The following is an 18,550-nucleotide window of genomic DNA, read 5'->3' on the forward strand; positions in this document are numbered from 1 at the left end:
CATCTCCAACTGCAGCTGCTGTGCAGTGACTCATGTGGAGACATTTAGCACTCGTTCCTCGCTGAGCTCAACATGCATGTAGGAGTGAGCTGCCAGGTGCCAGGCTTGCTATTCTGTCCTCTCAATCACAGCAGTGAATATGGAATGAGACAAACCGGCTTATGTAAAGGCTTCCTGATTAATAAAACATGAGGAATTCAAATAAAAAGAATCCTAATCTTCTCATCAGGCTGCCGCCATCGCCTCTGACTGAATGCGAGGACTAAACTGAGGCCCATCAGTAACCGAGGGTTGCGGCGGTGTGATGGTGGTGGGGTGCAGTGTACGAGAACAGCAGAGGAGTCCAGGGAGAAAGCCTTTGATGTCGGAGCAGCATGTCAGATTAGTACAACAGCAGAGACTCAAATAGGGAGATGAGGGGAGCAAGGGAAGAGGCTCCTGCAGGCTAAAGGCAACAGCAGGGAGGGACAGGGCAATGTTACAGTGTCAGCAAGCTTCACATCACATTTGGCATAAATGAATACTTCGTTTAACTTAAAGAATTTTCTGTCTTAATACAGTTAATAAGATACGTTCAATTCTAACATTTAATGATAATACTGTATCATATATATTATCATTATCAATGTTGACATTATGTGTGTGTACTTGCTTGCAGCTTGCTTCATAATATTACAAAAATAAACCCTGTTGAGCAAAAAGCTTCAGCTGTTAGACTGCAGGTAGTAAATCTGGTAAACTGTAAAACACTGCTGACAATTGATCACAGCATTGGAAAACTATATGAGAACACTCTGTATTATTTTATTTATTGTTTTTCAGCCTGCATTTTGAACAATGCTACCTGCTTTAAGCTAGGCAGCTAGCAAACCTTTTCTTATCTATACACATTGCAAGTTTTGTCTCACTAAACTATTTTAGTTTTGTATTTCAAGGTTCAAGGTTCTTTATTTGTCACATGCATAGTTATACAAGTATAACACACAGTGAAATGTGGCCTGACACGCTCCTCGACATGTGCAAAAATTGGGGGGGGTGTAGAGGAAGAACATTATATATATATATATATATATATATATATATATATACATACATATAGTATATACACTGGGTGAATGTGCAGTAGTAGCAGCAAGCAGGTGAATTCTGTACATTAATATGAATAGCCTATTGTATGTAAGTCTGCATTATTTTATTTTAATTTACTGACTACCTTTTGAAATATGCAACATTTCGTGAGCTAGTCGGTTAGCAAGATTAGTTAAAAGCAATATAAACTGTAAAATGAAAATGTAGAGCTAAAGGGAAATTGAGAATTGCTAAAACTTTTAATGCATCCCCAAATGCAGTCGCAAAAACCATCAAGCGCTACGATGAAACTGGCTCACATGAGGACCGCACCAGGAAAGCAAGACCAAGAGCCACCTCTGCTGCTGAGGATACATTCATCCGAGTCATCACGTGGCACGAATGAGAACCCACACACACAGTGTTGCACGTTGCTATGCGTTTTCTTGTGTATACGTTTAGGCACTTTCTGTCTGAGCAGCTTACCAGCTGCCACACCGCTCTCCCCTCCTGTCTGGCAACATCCTTTAAAGAGGAGTCATGATTCGATGATGGAGGTCAGGTGTGCAAGTCAGCCTCCCCCCTAACACCACACTGGGACCTCACTCCACACGTCCTCTGCAGCCGAGCCACAAACCACACCCCTCCACACACCAGCCTCAGGAACCGCATCTCAGATTAGAGCACAGATAAATGCCACACAGAGTTCCAGTAGCAGACACATCCCTACATCAACTGTTCAGAGGAGACTGTGAATCAGGCCTTTATAGTCAAATAGCTGCTAAGAAACCACTACTAAGAAAAAAACACAAGCAGAAGAGATTTGTTTGGGTCAAGAAACAAAGAGTGGACACCACCAGTGGAAATCTGTGCTTTGGTCTGATGAGTCCAAATTTGAGATCTTTGGTTCCACCTGCCGTGTCTTTGTGCGACGCAGAAAAGGTGAACGGATGGTCTCCACATGCATGGATCCCACCGTGAAGCATGGTGGAGGAGGTGTGATGGTGTGGGGTGCTTTGCTGGTGACACTGTTGGGGATTTATTCAAAACTGAAGGCACACTGAACCAGCATGGCTACCACAGCATCCTGCATTTAGTTAGACCATCATTAATTTTTCAACAGGACAACGACCCCAAACACACCTCCAGGCTGTGTAAGGGCTATCTGACCAAGAAGAAGAGTGATGGAGTGCTGCACCAGATGGCCTGGCCTCCACAGTCACCTGACCTTAACCCAATATAGATGGTTTGGGATGAGATGGAGCGCAGAGTGAAGGCAAAAGAACCAACAAGTGCTGACCATCTCTGGGAACTCCTTCAAGACTGTTGGAAAACCATTTCAGATGACGACCTCATGAAGTTCATCGAGAGAATGCCGAGTGTCCAAAGCAGGAATCAAAGCTAAGGGTGGCTGTTTTACTACATAATTCCATATGTGTTCATTCATAGTTTTGATGCCTTCAGTGAGAATCTACAATATGGAATAAAGAAAAAACATTAAATGAGAAGGTATGTCCAAACTTTTGACTCTTAGTGTAAATGCCAAAATGTGAATTTCAAATCAAATCAAATCAAATCACTTTTATTGTCACATCACATGTGTAGGCACACTGGCACAGCACATGCGAGTGAAATTCTTGTGTGCGAGCCCCACAAGCAACAGAGATGTGCAAACACAACAACACAAACGAGCAAAATACAAGAATGGCCAACCTGAAACTAATAAATATATGTACAATATATAATAGTGTATGCATTTCTGGATGTGTATACTAAATATTTTCCTACGTGTGTGTGTGTGTGTGTGTGTATACACATTTTTACAAATTAAATAGTAAAAAAAAAAAAATAATAATAATAATAATAATAATAATAATAATAATAAAATATATAAAATATACAGAGTTGAATATGTGCAAAACAAGTGGCATTTATATACAGTGTGGAGTGCATAATGTTGAAGTTCCAGTAGTGAAGCTGAGGTGTCTATGACATGTTCAGCAGTCTGATGGCCTGATGGAAGAAGCTGTCTCTCAGTCTGCTGGTACGGGACCGGATGCTGCAGAACCTCCTTCCTGATGGAAGCAGTCTGAACAGTTTATGGCTGGGGTGACTGGAGTCCTTGATGATCCTCCCCGCTTTCCTCAGGCACCGCTTCCTGTAGATGTCTTGGAGGGAGGGAAGCTCACCTCCAATTATCCGTTCAGAGCACCGCACTACTCGCTGGAGAGCTTTGCAGTTGTAGGCGGTGCTGTTGCCATACCAGGTGGTGATGCATCCAGTGAGGATGCTCTCAATAGCACAGTGATAGAAGGTCCTGAGGATGCGGGGGCTCATGCCGAATCTTTTCAGTCTCCTGAGAAAGAAGAGGCGCTGCTGCGCCTTCTTCACTGTTTTGTTTGTGTGTACTGACCACGTAAGATCCTCAGCCAGATGTACTCCAAGGAACCGGAAGCTGCTCACTCTCTCCACAGCAGCGCCGTTGATGGTGATGGGGGTGTGTACTTCTCTGCACCTCCGGAAGTCCACTATCAACTCCTTTGTCTTTGCGACGTTGAGGGTGAGATGGTTGTCTTGACACCAGTGGGTCAGGGCGCTGACCTCCTCCCTGTAAGCAGTCTCATCACCGTTGGTGATAAGACCCACCACTGTAGTGTCGTCCGCAAACTTCACAATGATGTTGGAGCTGTTAGTGGCCGTGCAGTCGTAGGTGTAGAGTGAGTATAGGAGAGGGCTCAGTACACACCCCTGTGGAGCACCAGTGTTCAGTGTGATGGGGGATGAGGTGATGCTGCCCAGTCTGACCACCTGGCGTCTGTCAGACAGGAAGCTAAGGATCCAGCTGCAGAGGGAGCTGCTCAGTCCTAGATCCTGCAGTTTCCTGTCCAGCTTCGAGGGAACGATGGTATTGAATGCTGAGCTGTAATCTACAAACAGCATCCTCACATACGTGTCTCTCTTCTCCAGGTGTGACAGGGCAGTGTGTAGTGTCAGGGCTATGGCATCATCAGTGGACCTGTTGTGGCGGTATGCAAACTGTAGAGGGTCCAGTGAGTCGGGTAGTGCAGAGCAGATGAAGTCCCTGACCAGCTTCTCGAAGCATTTGCTTACGATGGGGGTCAGGGCTACAGGTCGCCAGTCGTTCAATGAGGAGATGGTGGAGGATTTGGGTACAGGGACGATGGTGGCCATTTTGAAGCAGGCTGGGACTACAGACAGAGAGAGGGAAAGGTTGAAGATGTGTGTGAACACTCCAGCCAGCTGAGCCGCGCATGACCTGAGGACGCGGCCGGGAATCCCGTCCGGACCAGTAGCTTTGCGTGCGTTCACCTTCCCGAAGCACTTCCACACATCCTCCTCAGACACAGTGTGCGCACTGACGTCATCCGCGGTGCGCACACTGTCCGGTCTCATGGTGTTCGCTGTGTCGAATCTAGCGTAGAATACGTTTAGATCCTCACACAGAGAGGCCGTGGTCTGCGGTGTGCTGGTTTTCCCTCTAAAGTCTGTGATCGTGTTTAGTCCCTGCCACATACTCCGAGGGTTGTCAAACTGTTGCTCCACCCTGTCCCTGTACACCCTGAATTTGAATCCACCTTTGGGCTACAATGTTTTTGGCGGCACATATTGTTCTGCACCATCTCTAGCAGAGACAATGATGTAACCTCTATGGGCTGATCAAGGCGGCTGCTTATCACCACTTAACGAAGTCCATAGGGAGAGATTTTAATACATGGCATGCTGTTCTGTTCTCAGCCTGCTGACTAGTTGGTAAAGCAAAGACCTGTCTGACAACCTTTAAACTTCAGGGTAACAAGTATTTGGGTTAAATCAGTCTTCAGTGCTTAGCAGATGCTAAAAGCACTGAGTGAGGACTAAGCACAAATGGCAAGTGATTTTCCATTTCTGGTTACAACCTTGTAATTCAGAGGAAATGTTTACATTGTAAGAAGTCATTTGTATTAAGTCCGGTCGATTGTGCAGCTGATTCAGTTTGACATTGCCCAGCTGGGTGCTGTGATAATACCACCATCAGTGATCTGTCACTCCCCTTTCCCTCCCCTCTAATGGATAGGATTCTTCAAGTAGAAGGATCAAAGCCGCAGTAGGGGGCTCGGAAAGGGTTAGCACCGATCTGAGGGGATGGAGAAGTGGGGGAGGAACAGGACAGGCAGGTTTGCACTTGCTGCATTGCCTGAGCTCTGTCTGTCTAATGCTGCACTGGAAATGTCCAGCTTTTGGGGAGAAATCTGCCACAGTGCTTCAGAGATGAGATGAAATGAGATCTGAGCCTATTTGACATTTAGATAAAAATGGTAATAAGCGGCATATGACAGGACAACCCTGCCAGTGATGCCTTAGAGTTTCACATATACACCAACGCTGTTACGTAACTATAACAACCACAACAACGTGACAAGCAGTAGAAACCGAAGGCATGAACACAACGGTATTCGCCGCCAGCGAGAGAACTTGAACATCCTTTTCTGCAGCATTGCTGTGGCTCTCCTTCTCTAAAGACAGCCAGCTGAAGGAGTCCAATGTTCAAACAGACTGTAACATCACACACTGGTGAAAATGAAAGTGTGGCATGCATGCCACAAGATGAATGAATCCTGTCATGTGCATTATACTGCAACCCCCACACTTGTGATTCAGTAACTGAGCCTCTTATTTGTAGAGATACAGCAGCATCAATGCCTGCACTCATCACTTTGGCTGTGAAACCATGGACCGTATATAAAAGATGGGTGTATGTAGGCACGCATTGCTTTTGGAATTTGTATTTCCAAGTCCCAACATTGCCATTTTGAATGATGCCATGCAATATTTCTGGATTTTTGGAGCCGCTGAGCAACAGCCTCTGGAATGAAGCCAACGCAGAACATACAAAGACAGCATTTCATCTAATGGCAACTTGATGCTGACTCCAAAAGCAAGTCAAACCCCAAGGACTCCCTCATTGAAATGCCCAACTTCACAGCATTAAAAGCCATGTTCATGGCCTGGTGCAGGAAAAAAATGGTTTAAACCTCTATGCATAATCACTGTGGAGTGGTGGAGGGGTTAGGGGCAAGGTACCACCATAAATATGGCCAAGAGTTCATTTCAGTAACCAGCTAGCTGCCCATGTTAGCAAACAATCAAAATGGCCACACCCTTAACTTTAAGCATTAACAGTATCGAGATGGATGACTCTTTTTTTTTTTAAAGAAAAATCACCCTCCACACAGCTGTTACAAAGGGGAAATATTCATAACGGCCAAAAGCTTTTAAGTGTGAGGCTGTAAACATGTAAAGTTGTACATTTTATCATCTGAGGATTGACTCATTCCAGAAGCCAGCCTCTAGTGGCCATTAGAGGAAGTGTAGTGTTTGGCACTTCCGTGTTGGCTTCAGTTTTCGGACCTTGAGGTTGCCGTTTACCTGAAACCAGTTGAATGTACTGCTGGCAAACAAACAGCATTGTGCTTCCAGCCTGCAAATAATCATCCAACACACTTTCACATGAGTCTGTCGCTCAGTACCTTTGAAAGCAGAACATTTTTATGACTCCTGCTTCACATCTACACAGCAACAGTGAACGCCTTCCCACAGACTCCCGGTGGAACTGCGAATCCCACCTCACGAATAAGCACAACTCACGGCCTAAGTGGCATTTCGCTTTGAATTGCTGGCTGCTGTACATCACCAGTGTGGAGCAGACAGACAAACACCATGTCGTCTCACAGTTGGAGAGCCAAGCGCTGCCTTCTGCCATTTAGATCACCATGGAAACAGCCAAATACACAACCAGCACTCTCGTCAGCTTCGGCTCAACACACTGCAGTCCATGTGTGATAGCAACTTGTGTGCCCCCATGCTGCAAGCACACACCTCGTTCACAAATGCAGAAATAAGAGAGCGAGAATAGTGAGGGGGAGGACAGAGAGAACACCCAGTTCTACATCATGACATCGTGTTTATTCAAAGATGTCACAGCCTGATGATGTGAAGGAGATTTGGGCAATGAGGAGCTGATGTTACAAGTCTGGATGCCATTATTGGGATAAAATCAGTGCAATGCTTAAAAAGGGGGACTCTACATATGACCTGCATGACACTAGTGGGGGAAAAAACCCATCATAGCCTGCTTCATTACGGTGTGGTTGATATTTTAAAGGCAGCCACACAGAAGGCCTACTTCTCACAGCCAGAGCGAGCACTGGGTAGTAAATGACGCACGTTTACAACACAAGCACACAAATGAAGTGGGACCACCACGGGTGCAGTCTGCGTGACTGGATGCGGGCGAGCCCGGACTCCGTGATGTCACGCCTACCCAGTCGACCGCGTGAAGCAGCAGTAAATGAGACAGCTGACACATGTCCAACAAGCAGTCGGATTACCGCCCCCCCTCCTCTTACCTGCTCTGTGCGCTTCACCCAGGCGGACCTCGGTGATGCTGCTCGGGTCACTCTGAGATCTTCCCCGCTGCAACACACAGTCCTCCTCCAGCCCATCCGATGATGCCATGGTGAAAACAAGACGGCGACACGAGACTGAAAGGGGCGATCTCCGTCAGCCAAGGTCACCGGCATCAAGAGGTGGTGCGGATTAAATGTGGTCGGAGTGCTGCAGCTGCAGCTCCTGGTCCCCGAAAAGCAGCAGCGCTGGGGAAATCCATTACGCGCGCAGCATCATGGCGCCTTCAGGTGTTGCTCGCAAAATCAGCAACGTTAACAGGTAGTAAGTGAATTTGAGTGGTAAATAAAACTAGGAAAGCGCAATATTGATTCAAATTCATATAATAAAGAACTCCATTTAAATCTGTCCTCTGTTGCAGTCCCGGTTTGTGCAATTTGGTAAGAAAGGCTTGTGCCTTTTAGTGTTTTTTCTTTGCCCTTTAATGTCTTAAATATCAGGCCACATTTGAAAGCAATAGATCCTACAGCCTCTGAAGGCAGCATCAGAGTCATGGCCTGCTTGGTATCAGCTGAAAATGGGCAGCCTCTTAATGGAGTCTTCGTCTGAATCCATGCTTTGGTTTCAGCCTTCTGTCCAGTTCATGCAAACCATGTCAATGTTGGTTAAATTCATAGTTTGTGCTGCTCGATCCCTCTGAAGTCTGCTGCGCTGTTCTCTCCTTAATACTTCAGATCAACGCTTGAATCACTTTAAGCACCAAATACATCTGAATATAAGGAGGAGAGGCAGTGCATAGCAGTCAGAATTTGACATCAGTGCCAGAGACATCGTTTTCAGTTCACTGCCATGGCCAAAGTCATTAACACAGACGTAACACTATTACATGTGAGATACTTCAGCTTTGGGTTTGAAATGGCAGTTATCACTGGTGATTATGTATTAAAAAGGTTGGTCTTATGAGTATAACATGTTATCAACACATTTCCATCAACAAAGCAAAGTAAAAAAAAAACAAAAACATAACATGCAGGTATAATGTAAAGTACATTTGGGAAAATGTTTCTCCCAAATGACACACTGAAAACTGTAGTTTATAGACTTGACTCAGTCATGGTTCCTGCAGTGAACAAATTTTTTTTTTTCAACAAAAACAGTCAACCTTAAACAATCAGTCACTTTAAAGTCAAAGTCAACAGCAACATAAAAAAAAATCAGTTTCAACTCAAGATTGCAACAGTGCACAAAGTCTTCACATTTAGCAAGAACCTTTTTGTTTTTTACAAATCGTTTTTGAAAAGATTAAATATCAGGTTAACTGCACACACACAGAAAATTGTTCTTTTGGTACAGCTTTTGAAGAGTTGTGGATACATGTCGCTGACTCAACACAGATGATGCACATTTCCTGATAGTCATCTCTGCGTCTCTGGCCTGCTGCTCGATTTCTGTATATACGATATTTAATTAATGATGACAGTTTTATGGAATTTCTAAACTAAAATTTAACTAATAATTTAATTTTAATTTAAAACCACAAACAGACGACAAATTTTAATAAAAAGCTGATAGTTGGATTTATTGAGTTGATGAAAGGTACAAAGACACTGCACACTGTAAAATGTAAATAAAAACAATGCAATAATTTGCAAATCTTAAAAACTCATATTTTATTCACAATACAAAGTATGTCAAGTGTTTAAATAATTTTTGTTAAAGACTATTTGGAATTTGATGGCAGTCTCAAATCCCTCTAGAGAGGGTAACACTGTGTAGTCTCTCATTTATCTAATTTTCTTTAACAACAGTCTGTAAAGGTCTGGAAACTGTTTGCGAATGTATACTAAAACCTACTATCTTGTGACTGCTTACCAAATTTAGAAATGAAAACAGTAAACCAACTGTAAATACTTTAAACTGTCCACGAGTGTCCCTAACGCCATCCCTGTAAATGCCATAATATGACCAGAATGACTGGTAAAGGAAAATCATTATTCTGCTCTGACTGTTTCAAGCACAGCTAAGAAGACTGATAACTCCTCGACAAGTAAGAGACGTATTGTTTCCTCCTTATTAAGACGTTCCCTTCAAAATGCCGTCAGAGTAAAACTCAAATCAATAAACATGTTGTTCTCAGACACTCATTTACATATTTTGCCATATGCCAATGATAACACACTACAACATTAACAATGTAAAGGAAGACCTGCTATATAAACGCTGCACAAATATGCAGTGAACCAGTCAGGTGGTTAATTTTCTAATCACAATATAGACACCTTAGTGTTGATACGACAGCACACCTTCAGGGGTCTAGAGGAGTCCATGCCTCGATGGGTCAGGGCAAAAAGAGGGAACCAACACAATATTAGTCAGGCGTTCATAATGTTATACCCGATCCGTGTCTTTGCAAAAGTGCAAAATAAATGGATCCAATTCAAGTGCTGAGAAACTTTGGTACTTTAATGGTAGTAGTAAATGTCTGTGTTTTGTCCCAACGCTAGGTGGCAGTTATGAACTTTTCACCATTTTTTCCTTTTACAGTGTAGAAGAAGTTTCCAAACAAACATGGCGGAGAAAGAACTCGGCGGATGTCATGAAAATAGCGGTTTAATCGATAAAAACAAAATTCTGGAAGCTAATGAGGCACTGAAATCAGAACAAGATGAAGTTTCGCAGAGCCGTAACTCTCAGTATCAGCAGGACCTGAAAAGCGTCCTCCTCACCAGCGTTTTAAACCTGGAGAAGCTGGATGTCGACCTGTACCGGTAAGTTTCCACTGCAGCTCGCTGTTTGATGTGCACTGGTCCCCGCTCGGTATACAACAGGAAGGTAATATTTAAAACACGTCATTGTAGGCAGCGACCTCCCAAACCTTCTCTATCTGCTGCTGACTCTTTTTGAGCTTCTGGTACCACAGGTGTTGACAACCAGGGACCTGATTGGCTCCTGATTAGCAAGCAGCACCTGTGAGCATGGACCCTCCTACAGCGGTCAGCAGGTGTCTGCTCTAAGCACGCCACGTTTGACTGATTAGGAATCAATGGAATAGGCATTTGTTGTCATTGTACATGTACAACGAAATTATGGCCTTTATTGAAAGTATGCATAGGACAACTTCAAGCCTGTTTTCCACAAAACCAAGCTGCCGCATTATCTGGATGGAGCCCTAGTACCAACTCCAAATTTAAGGCCAAATATTCCATATAACAGGGGATGCGCGCCCTGTTATGTGGAATATTTGGCTCTCATGCCGACGATTTGGCACATTGCGTCGGTATGTTAGACATTGGGATGAGAACGTGTTGGGAGGAAAGTTATGTTCAGCAATGAGTTCATATTCTGCGACAGCAACGGGATCATAGGGTCAAAGTGTGGAGAAGATGTAGAGAACACTACACTGATTGCTGCACCAGCTTTTGGTGGAGGCAGTATGATGGTGTGGGGCAGCGTCTCCCTCACTGGAAAAGCTAGGCTTGTCATCAACGGAGGCGAAAGATGATAGATCCAAATGTGGCACCATTTAAGGGGAAATAAACAGGATTTCAAATGGTATATAAATAAAATAATCCACCAAACACAAATTTTCTTTACGTCCTGTGGTAAGTTCAGTTCACCTTTTATAAGCATTTGCCTGATTACCTTTCAGCAGTGTATCCTCTGTTCCCACAGGGGGACCCACCACTGGGTGCCCCGCACTCAGCGTCTGTTTGGAGGTCAGATAGTTGGCCAGGCCCTGGTGGCTGCGGCCAAGTCTGTGAGCGACAGCCTGTACGCCCACTCCCTGCACTGCTACTTTGTCCGAGCAGGTAAGATGAGCTGAACTTCCTCGGTGATGAAAGAATAACATTACAAAGAATCCATTTGGAAGTCAGCAAAGACAGAGAGAAAGAGACAGCATACAGATGGGCTTAAATAGCTTCATCTCCTCTTCTTTTCCTGTACAAGCAAATGTGCACCTGTTTTCATTTTCAGTCAGTTATGATAGCACTTTACTGTTCTTGGTGTTTTCCAGGTGATCCAAAGGTTCCGGTGCTTTACCAGGTGGACCGCACGCGAGACGGCCGCAGCTTCACCGTGCGCTCTGTGAAGGCCATCCAGCATGGACAGCCCATACTAATCTGCCAAGCCTCCTTCCAAACACTGCAGCCCAGCCCCCTGCAGCACCAGTTCCCCATGCCAGTGGTCCCTCCGCCTGAAGACCTCCTCACCGTGGAGGAACTTATTCACCATTACCTCAGGTAGCATTGACTTTATTTATTATTGTGGATTAGACTGTGCCTTCGTCTGATCCACATTGTGCTTAAAGTTATATAAAATAACATTCCAAGTCACTGTTTTCTGTAAATTTTAGGCACCTTTGAGGCTTCCTCAGGCAGAATGGCCTCTAAAGTCACACTGACCAAAACTTTGTGTCAAGGAGCAGTCTTGTAAACGACACTATTGCAGATCGCTTTAGTTTCTATTTTTTTTTTTTTTAACTTATATAATCATCTATAATCATGTTTCCAGCTTCACTGTTTTCTTTCTGCATTGTGTCTTTGTTTGCAGGTGTATACAGTAAGGAGCTGAGAGGAAGTGCTAACAAGAGCTTTTTCGCTTGGACAAGTCCAGATTGTGTTGTTTCTCCTACGACACATATCAGCTGATTAAAACTTAGATTTAACTGTTGGTTAAGCTGTTGTTTACAACACTAATATCTCAGTCCAGCTATAAAGTCTGCTAAATTTGTCATTATCCATCTGTCTAGTTTCAGGTACCCTGTGGGGTTTTTTGTATTCACTTTAGTTATAATCATATAAAACTTCACTTTATTTATTATGCAAACTTCATGGATTAGGATCATTAATCAGGAGAAACCACACTAGCATTTTATTTTTGAAGTCAAAAATCTTGAAGTTCATAGACATCAAAAAATGTAAAACTTATTATTATTGTTTAAAACAACAGTTTTGCTAACACTGCTATTATGCATTACTAAAGAACTGCAGTTAGAATAAATAAAGCAAACATATAACTGTGTTTTCTCTCTGTCTGTGGGTTGTTTTGCAGTAAACCTGACCTGGCAGAGGAGGCAAAGAAAGGCCTGAAAAAACTGCTGGCTAATGAAGTCCCCATTGAGATAAAACCAGTCAACCCAGCACACTTTTACAGACTGGGTCCAGAGCAACCAAGAAGGCTGTTTTGGGGGCGAGCACGAGGACATATTGGTAAAATATCATTGTCATCCTGCCTCGTGTTTGAGATCAGAGTAAGACGTATGGTACATGCTAAGCTGTTTTTGTTGTGTGTTTGCGTAGGGGAAGGTAACATGAAGCTACACTGCTGTGTTGCTGCTTATGTGTCAGACTTTGCTCTGCTGGGCACAGTGCTGCTGCCTTACCCAGAGTACAGGGCCAAGTTCGCCGCCTCGCTCGACCACTCCATGTGGTTCCACAGCACGTTCCGCAGTGATGAGTGGATGCTGTACGAGTGTGAGAGCCCATGGGCAGGTCAGTATGTTGGTCACATCTCAAGAACGAATGCAGAACACAGTAAAGCATATGTTTTTAACATCAGAATATGACCGGTCATGTTTCCAGCTTCACTGTTTTCTTAGGTAAGCACTTTGTTTTTATTTTGAAACAAAGTCCACAAGTAATGTCCTGCATTATTCAAACTAGTAGCTTGAACTCGTTTGAAAAGCAGTCTTTGTTTTTCTGTCCCTGGGAACACATGGTATGTGTTTCATTTTTATTAGATTAAATATTGTTTTTAGCTTTTCTTTGTTATAATTTGTTGTCATGGGAGATAGATAGATAGTTCATCAGTGCATGATTATTGTTACACCCCATAACTATGCATGTGACGAATAAAGAACCTTGAACCTTGAAATTTCCCCGTTGTGGAACCAATAAAATCTTATCTTAAGTAGTATTAATGTAACAGTAGTATTTTTGAGTACCATCATCAGTGATGATGATTGTTGTGTATTTGGTTCTAACTTTCAAAGACTTTGTATTTGTTTATGCTTTGCTTGTCCTTTTGTCCATTCCTGAAATGACTTTCTGTTTTGTGCCCTACAGGGAGCAGCAGGGGACTGGTGCAGGGCCGAATGTGGAGAAGAGATGGGATGCTGGCTGCCTCATGTTCCCAGGAGGGTGTCCTGAGAGTGAAACCAGTCACTGAGCCCAGCAAATTATAGGGATACTTTATGTGTTTCCTTTTGAAACCCTAATTTATTTGTATAATCTAATTATATGATTAGCAAAAGAATTCTAAACGTTTAAAAATTAATATATGAAAGCATGATTTTTTTTTTTTTTTTTTTTAATAAATGTATTTTCCGTCAATAAAGACTAAAATAGTTGTAATGGATGCACGCTTGTCATTTGTTTGAGAAATGCCTTCATTCTCACACATAAACATGATTCAATCCTTCATTCATATTCCTACAGGAAATTCTCCTTATCAAGGCAAAGACTTGAATATTCACATAAGTCAAAAGAGACATGTACAGTGTGAAGGTACCGCACAGGTCTTATGTACAAGCTTCACACACACAAAACTGAAGTGTGTACTTTGTGCCTACATTTTCGTCAGCTTTTATTCTGAAGTTGTTTTTTCCGGAAGTCTAACCTCGAGCGTCGCCTAGGCCTGTGTGTAGCTCCAAACAAGTTGTGTTTAACTTGTTCTGCCCAATATTTTCAGGCATGCCTCGGGTCTATGTTGGCAAACTTAGCTACCATGTTCGAGAGAAAGATATTCAAAGGTTTTTTAGTGGCTATGGCAAATTATTAGAGATCGACCTGAAAAATGGGTAAGACCGTCTCATCTTTCTTAGCTGCTAGCTAGTGAGCTAGCTTGATGTTATTTTAATGTTAACCCCGAGAGTTGATGCCCTAGTAGGGACAGTGTGCGGTGCTAACCGCGCTAATGTCAGCTAAAAGTTGAATTTGCGGTACAGTGTCCTGTCTTTTGTCATTTAAGTTTTACAAAGCTCTGCTTTTGGTACTTTTAGCTAATTTTTCTTCGCTAACATTACACTAGCTGCTTGGGAAACGCTACAGGGTCAATCATCAGTTTAAATGAGAATTTGTCAGTGAGCGCAAACAAGGGGACTCTATCAGCTGGCTGCCAGCTGGTTGTATTCTGGTTATATGCCTACAAAACAGAAAGGCTGCTGAGCACAAATATAATAGTTAAGTGTAAGTTTTAGATAATTGCTGTATTAGAGAAATAGATTGCATATAATTACCAAATCAGATCAGATAGAGTCAGAGTCTATGATAAACTTTACAGAAATATTCCTAGATTAATTGCCATAGCTTCCCAAATCCCTTTATTCCCATGCTTGTAAAGTTTGACAGGAGCACCAGGATTTTTAAATTGGAAAGCAGTTCTCTTAGCCGCTGATTAAAAGTTTACCATATTAGACAGTCTTTAGAGTTAATTATGAATCATTTGCATTAATTGGTAATGATATTAATGGCTAGTGTTTGCCATTGTTTTGACTCCTGCACACTGATTCTTAGGTACGGCTTTGTCGAGTTTGAGGACATGCGAGATGCTGATGATGCTGTGTATGAGCTGAATGGAAAGGAACTTTGTGGAGAGCGGGTCGTTATCGAGCATGCCCGTGGACCCAGGAGAGACGGATATGGCTATGGGGGACGTAGTAAGTTGAACACGTCTGATTGAGAGCAAAGCATGATTGTCATACAGACGTGGGGTTCTTACACGTTTGTGCTAACTAACGTGAGCTACACTTGCACTGACTCTTGAAGCAAAGAATTAAATGAGTTTCACTGAAGCTGCCTGTACACATGTGACATGCCCTGCCATACACATTGCTAATTTACACGTCTATTCCCATTAGCACTCAAATCCATTGTGCCTTTGTGTAAAGAGAACTGTATTAAAATCCAATGAGTAACAGTGATTAAAGAAAAGGTAAGACTTGTGAAGCTACGATGTATTCAATTTGAAGTCGACATTAACACAGTGCTTGATGTTTCAATTTGAAAGAGTCCACTGCGGGCTGGGTCCGAGTCCAATGAGGGTAACGATGACTGCCTGACCTGTTTGGCCTGGGTTTTCTCCCTTGAAATGTGTGTGTGACCTTTGCCCTTTGACCATTGGTTGACATAACCGGAAGCCGTGATGACAGCACCCTTTTCCAATAGACCAGGGTGATGGTGAGGAATCCTGTTGGTTTTACTGACGCAAGACATGTCGCAGAGGATCGAGCCAACACGCGTTTGAGCCTGTGAATTGGCTCCCTGTACTCTGTAGTAAAAGAGTTTGGTAGGTTTCATGTTTGTGTCATTGAGTTTCAAGTGGATAGAGTTCAGAACAAGGCATATTTTATTGTACAGTAAGACTAGAAAATAAGAAATTTAGAAAGAGCCTTACCTTATATTTAAACTGTAGACTCTAAAACAGCTTCAACAGCAAGAATCAAGCATCACATTATTCCCAGTATATAAAGAGAAAAAAAGAGGCGTTAGATGTGTCTTATAAGGACAGAATAAAAAATCCTTTTTTTTGTATATTTAGGCAAATCTGTAGCTGTTTAATAAATACAACTAAAGGAGAAGAACTGCTGTGTAATTCTTAATAAAGTGGTTTTTATTCCTTGTCCACAGGGCATAGGGTGCTGCACATTTTCTCTGTTCTTTAAATGCTAAATTAAGCGATCCCTGTCTACATATAAAACAATCAATAGGACTCTGGGATTTATACTAAAAACCACTGGCATCTTTAATCCCCTTCACTTACACAATTAAGACAGGTTCACAGGTATTAGTTGATGGTATAATTAATAGTTGAAGGAGGTTTAAGAACAAAAACAAGAGAGGTTCAGTCTGCAGTGATCTAGTAAATCTTTTTAGGCCAGTTTGGTCCTTTTTTTGAGGTTTTCTGGCCTTGAATGAAATGTTAGTCTCTCTGTCTTTGTTGAAGGTGGAGGCTACAGCAGTTGGAATCGCACCGGCAGGGATAAGTACGGGCCACCTGTTCGCACTGAACACCGCCTCATTGTGGAGAACCTGTCCAGCAGGTGCAGCTGGCAGGACCTTAAGGTGAGACTTTGTATCTCCTGTCTCCTTTTCCTGACCACCTCTGCATGTCAGCAGAGGATGGCAGTTGCCCTTGCAAGAAAGAAAAATTAGCCTGGACCTAACCACCTACAGGATGAATCTGTTTTGAGATTTGATTGGCTGCTACACGAACAACCAAACTTCAGTTTCAAATCGATGTGCAACAAGCAAATTGCTTCCTGTGTGGGAACAGCTTAATAATGTCCAGTGGTAGATAGAGCTAACGTGCCACATGTCATCCACAACTAGCCACAGTCATTTTCAGAGTCATGTTTTTATTTGTGTCATAGGACTTTATGAGGCAGGCGGGTGAAGTAACCTATGCTGACGCTCATAAAGGACGGGCCAACGAGGGCGTCATCGAATTTCGTTCCCGTTCAGACATGAAACGAGCTCTGGAAAAACTGGACGGCACTGATATTAATGGAAGGAAGATTCGTCTGGTGGAAGACAAACCTCGCCGCCGACGCTCATATTCTGGCAGCAGATCCAGGTAAGTGAGGCTTATATTTTTTTCATGCTTATTGTTTGTTCACTTTTCTTATGTTTTATCTGTAATTGCTGTACAGCATAATTAAGGATTATTTTAAACTTAACACGTAATGTTGGTGGTGAGCAGATTTCCACGTCCACTTTAAAGTTATTTTTACTTTCGAACCCACAGGTCTCGTAGCAGACGGCGCTCTCACAGCCGCAGAAGTAGAAGCTCGTCCAGGTCCCGCTCACGGTCAGTTACGTTTGAATGGCTTTGTCTCATGCTTTAAGCATATTTAGCTTTTTGTCTTTTCAGCAGCCGTTTTAATTTTAGTGGTTCCACTTTGACGAAGACGGCAAACCCATTTGTCATTTTCATGTGGACTGCTTCTTCATCTGTTCAGTTTTTTTAACTTTTCAGCAGCAGGAAGTCATGTTTTTGTCATGTTATTAAGGAAATATGGTGTCAGAGAAAGCCAAAGTACCCAGTTACTGTGATTGTTTACTACATCTCAGTCCTGAAACCTGGTAGTTGATGGTGTGCAGGGACCAGACCAAGTTGGTGATGAATTATTCCTCTCCCTCTCTCTGTGTGTGTGTGTGTGTGTGTGTGTGTGTTGCAGGTCTCGGTCACGCAGCAAAGGGCGATCTCGCTCCAGGTCAGAGGGGAAGTCGCATTCCAGATCCAAGAGGAACTCCCGTTCTAAATCTCCAGAGAAGTCTCGCACTCGCAAATCTCACAGTCCCTCCAAGAGCAGCACTCGGAAGTCTCGCTCCAAGAGCTCATCCAAAGTCAAAGCCACGCGCAAATCCCGGAGTCGTTCCAAGGAGAAGTCGTCCAGTAAGAAGTCACGAAGCCGATCAAGGTCCCGTTCAGAGAGTAGGGGAGAGAAACATACCTCCAAATCACCCCCGAGCAAGGAGGCATCCAAGTCCCCTGCCAAGCACTCCGCCTCCCGCTCCAAGTCTCGCTCTCGATCCAGATCGGCCTCGCAGGATTGATTGGATCTCTGACAATCTCAGGCCTGTCTGAGGTGTTTACAGAAGCAGAAAGGTTTCAATCTTCTGGCACAAACTGGGAGGCTGTGGAATCTATAAATCTGTCTTTTCTTGACAGTCTTTTTTTTTTTTTTTTTTTTTTGTTTCTTCGTTTGTATTTTCTGTTAAATTAAATAGTTATTAGATGAAACTCTTTACGTGACAGTATTTCTCTCTTTAGTGAAGTCCAAATGTACAATTTGAGTCGAACCGCTGACAGCAGCAGCGAAAGTTGCTTCATATTTTTTCAGTCCCAACTAATACTTTTGTAATGAATACATTTGCATGGTTTGTGATGGTTGTTTTTTTTTAGCTGTTTGCCTTTTAAAGTCCCCAGTCCTTTTTAAACAGTCTACATCATTTATTTGTAATGTTATATTGTAATAAAATAACAGAATAAAAAGAACAAGCTCTGCTGTTTTTTGTTAATGTTTAACAATATTTATTTAATTTTTTTATTTACTAATATTCATTCATTTGAAGCT

The 18,550-nt window shown here is 42.9% G+C and overlaps 3 protein-coding genes across 4 annotated transcripts in view; 2 read left to right on the forward strand and 1 right to left on the reverse strand.

The window, feature by feature from the left end:
* phactr3b (phosphatase and actin regulator 3b) overlaps positions 1–7,757 on the reverse strand; it is a 60,179-nt gene extending 52,422 nt beyond the window's left edge. Inside the window, exon 1 of the mRNA XM_085455725.1 lies at positions 7,476–7,757. Coding sequence (XP_085311851.1) covers positions 7,476–7,584 — 109 coding nt within the window. The 5' untranslated portion in view covers positions 7,585–7,757. The remainder of the gene's footprint in view (positions 1–7,475) is intronic.
* Positions 7,758–10,003: 2,246 nt separating this feature from the next.
* acot8 (acyl-CoA thioesterase 8) lies at positions 10,004–13,831 on the forward strand. The gene is made up of 6 exons (XM_085455730.1): positions 10,004–10,241; positions 11,146–11,282; positions 11,489–11,714; positions 12,526–12,683; positions 12,774–12,965; positions 13,539–13,831. Exons 1-6 carry the CDS (start codon positions 10,042–10,044, stop codon positions 13,655–13,657), a joined length of 1,032 nt encoding a protein of 343 aa, XP_085311856.1. The 5' UTR covers positions 10,004–10,041; the 3' UTR covers positions 13,658–13,831.
* Positions 13,832–14,059: 228 nt separating this feature from the next.
* Positions 14,060–18,494, forward strand: srsf6b (serine and arginine rich splicing factor 6b). 2 transcript variants are annotated; one of them, XM_085455731.1, is made up of 6 exons: positions 14,060–14,272; positions 14,988–15,130; positions 16,414–16,535; positions 16,844–17,046; positions 17,218–17,280; positions 17,651–18,494. In XM_085455731.1, the coding sequence occupies exons 1-6, from the start codon at positions 14,166–14,168 to the stop codon at positions 18,027–18,029; spliced, it is 1,017 nt and encodes a 338-aa protein (XP_085311857.1). In that variant the 5' UTR covers positions 14,060–14,165; the 3' UTR covers positions 18,030–18,494. The 2 variants fall into 2 exon arrangements, with proteins under 2 accessions (XP_085311857.1, XP_085311858.1); XM_085455732.1 differs by having other exon boundaries at positions 16,417–16,535.
* The last annotated feature ends 56 nt before the right edge of the window (positions 18,495–18,550 follow it).

The sequence above is a fragment of the Copadichromis virginalis genome, linkage group LG5, assembly GCF_057382275.1.
Source record: "Copadichromis virginalis isolate Kocher_CV1m ecotype Utaka linkage group LG5, C_Virginalis_male_GT1.1, whole genome shotgun sequence".
Classification (NCBI taxonomy): domain Eukaryota; kingdom Metazoa; phylum Chordata; class Actinopteri; order Cichliformes; family Cichlidae; genus Copadichromis; species Copadichromis virginalis.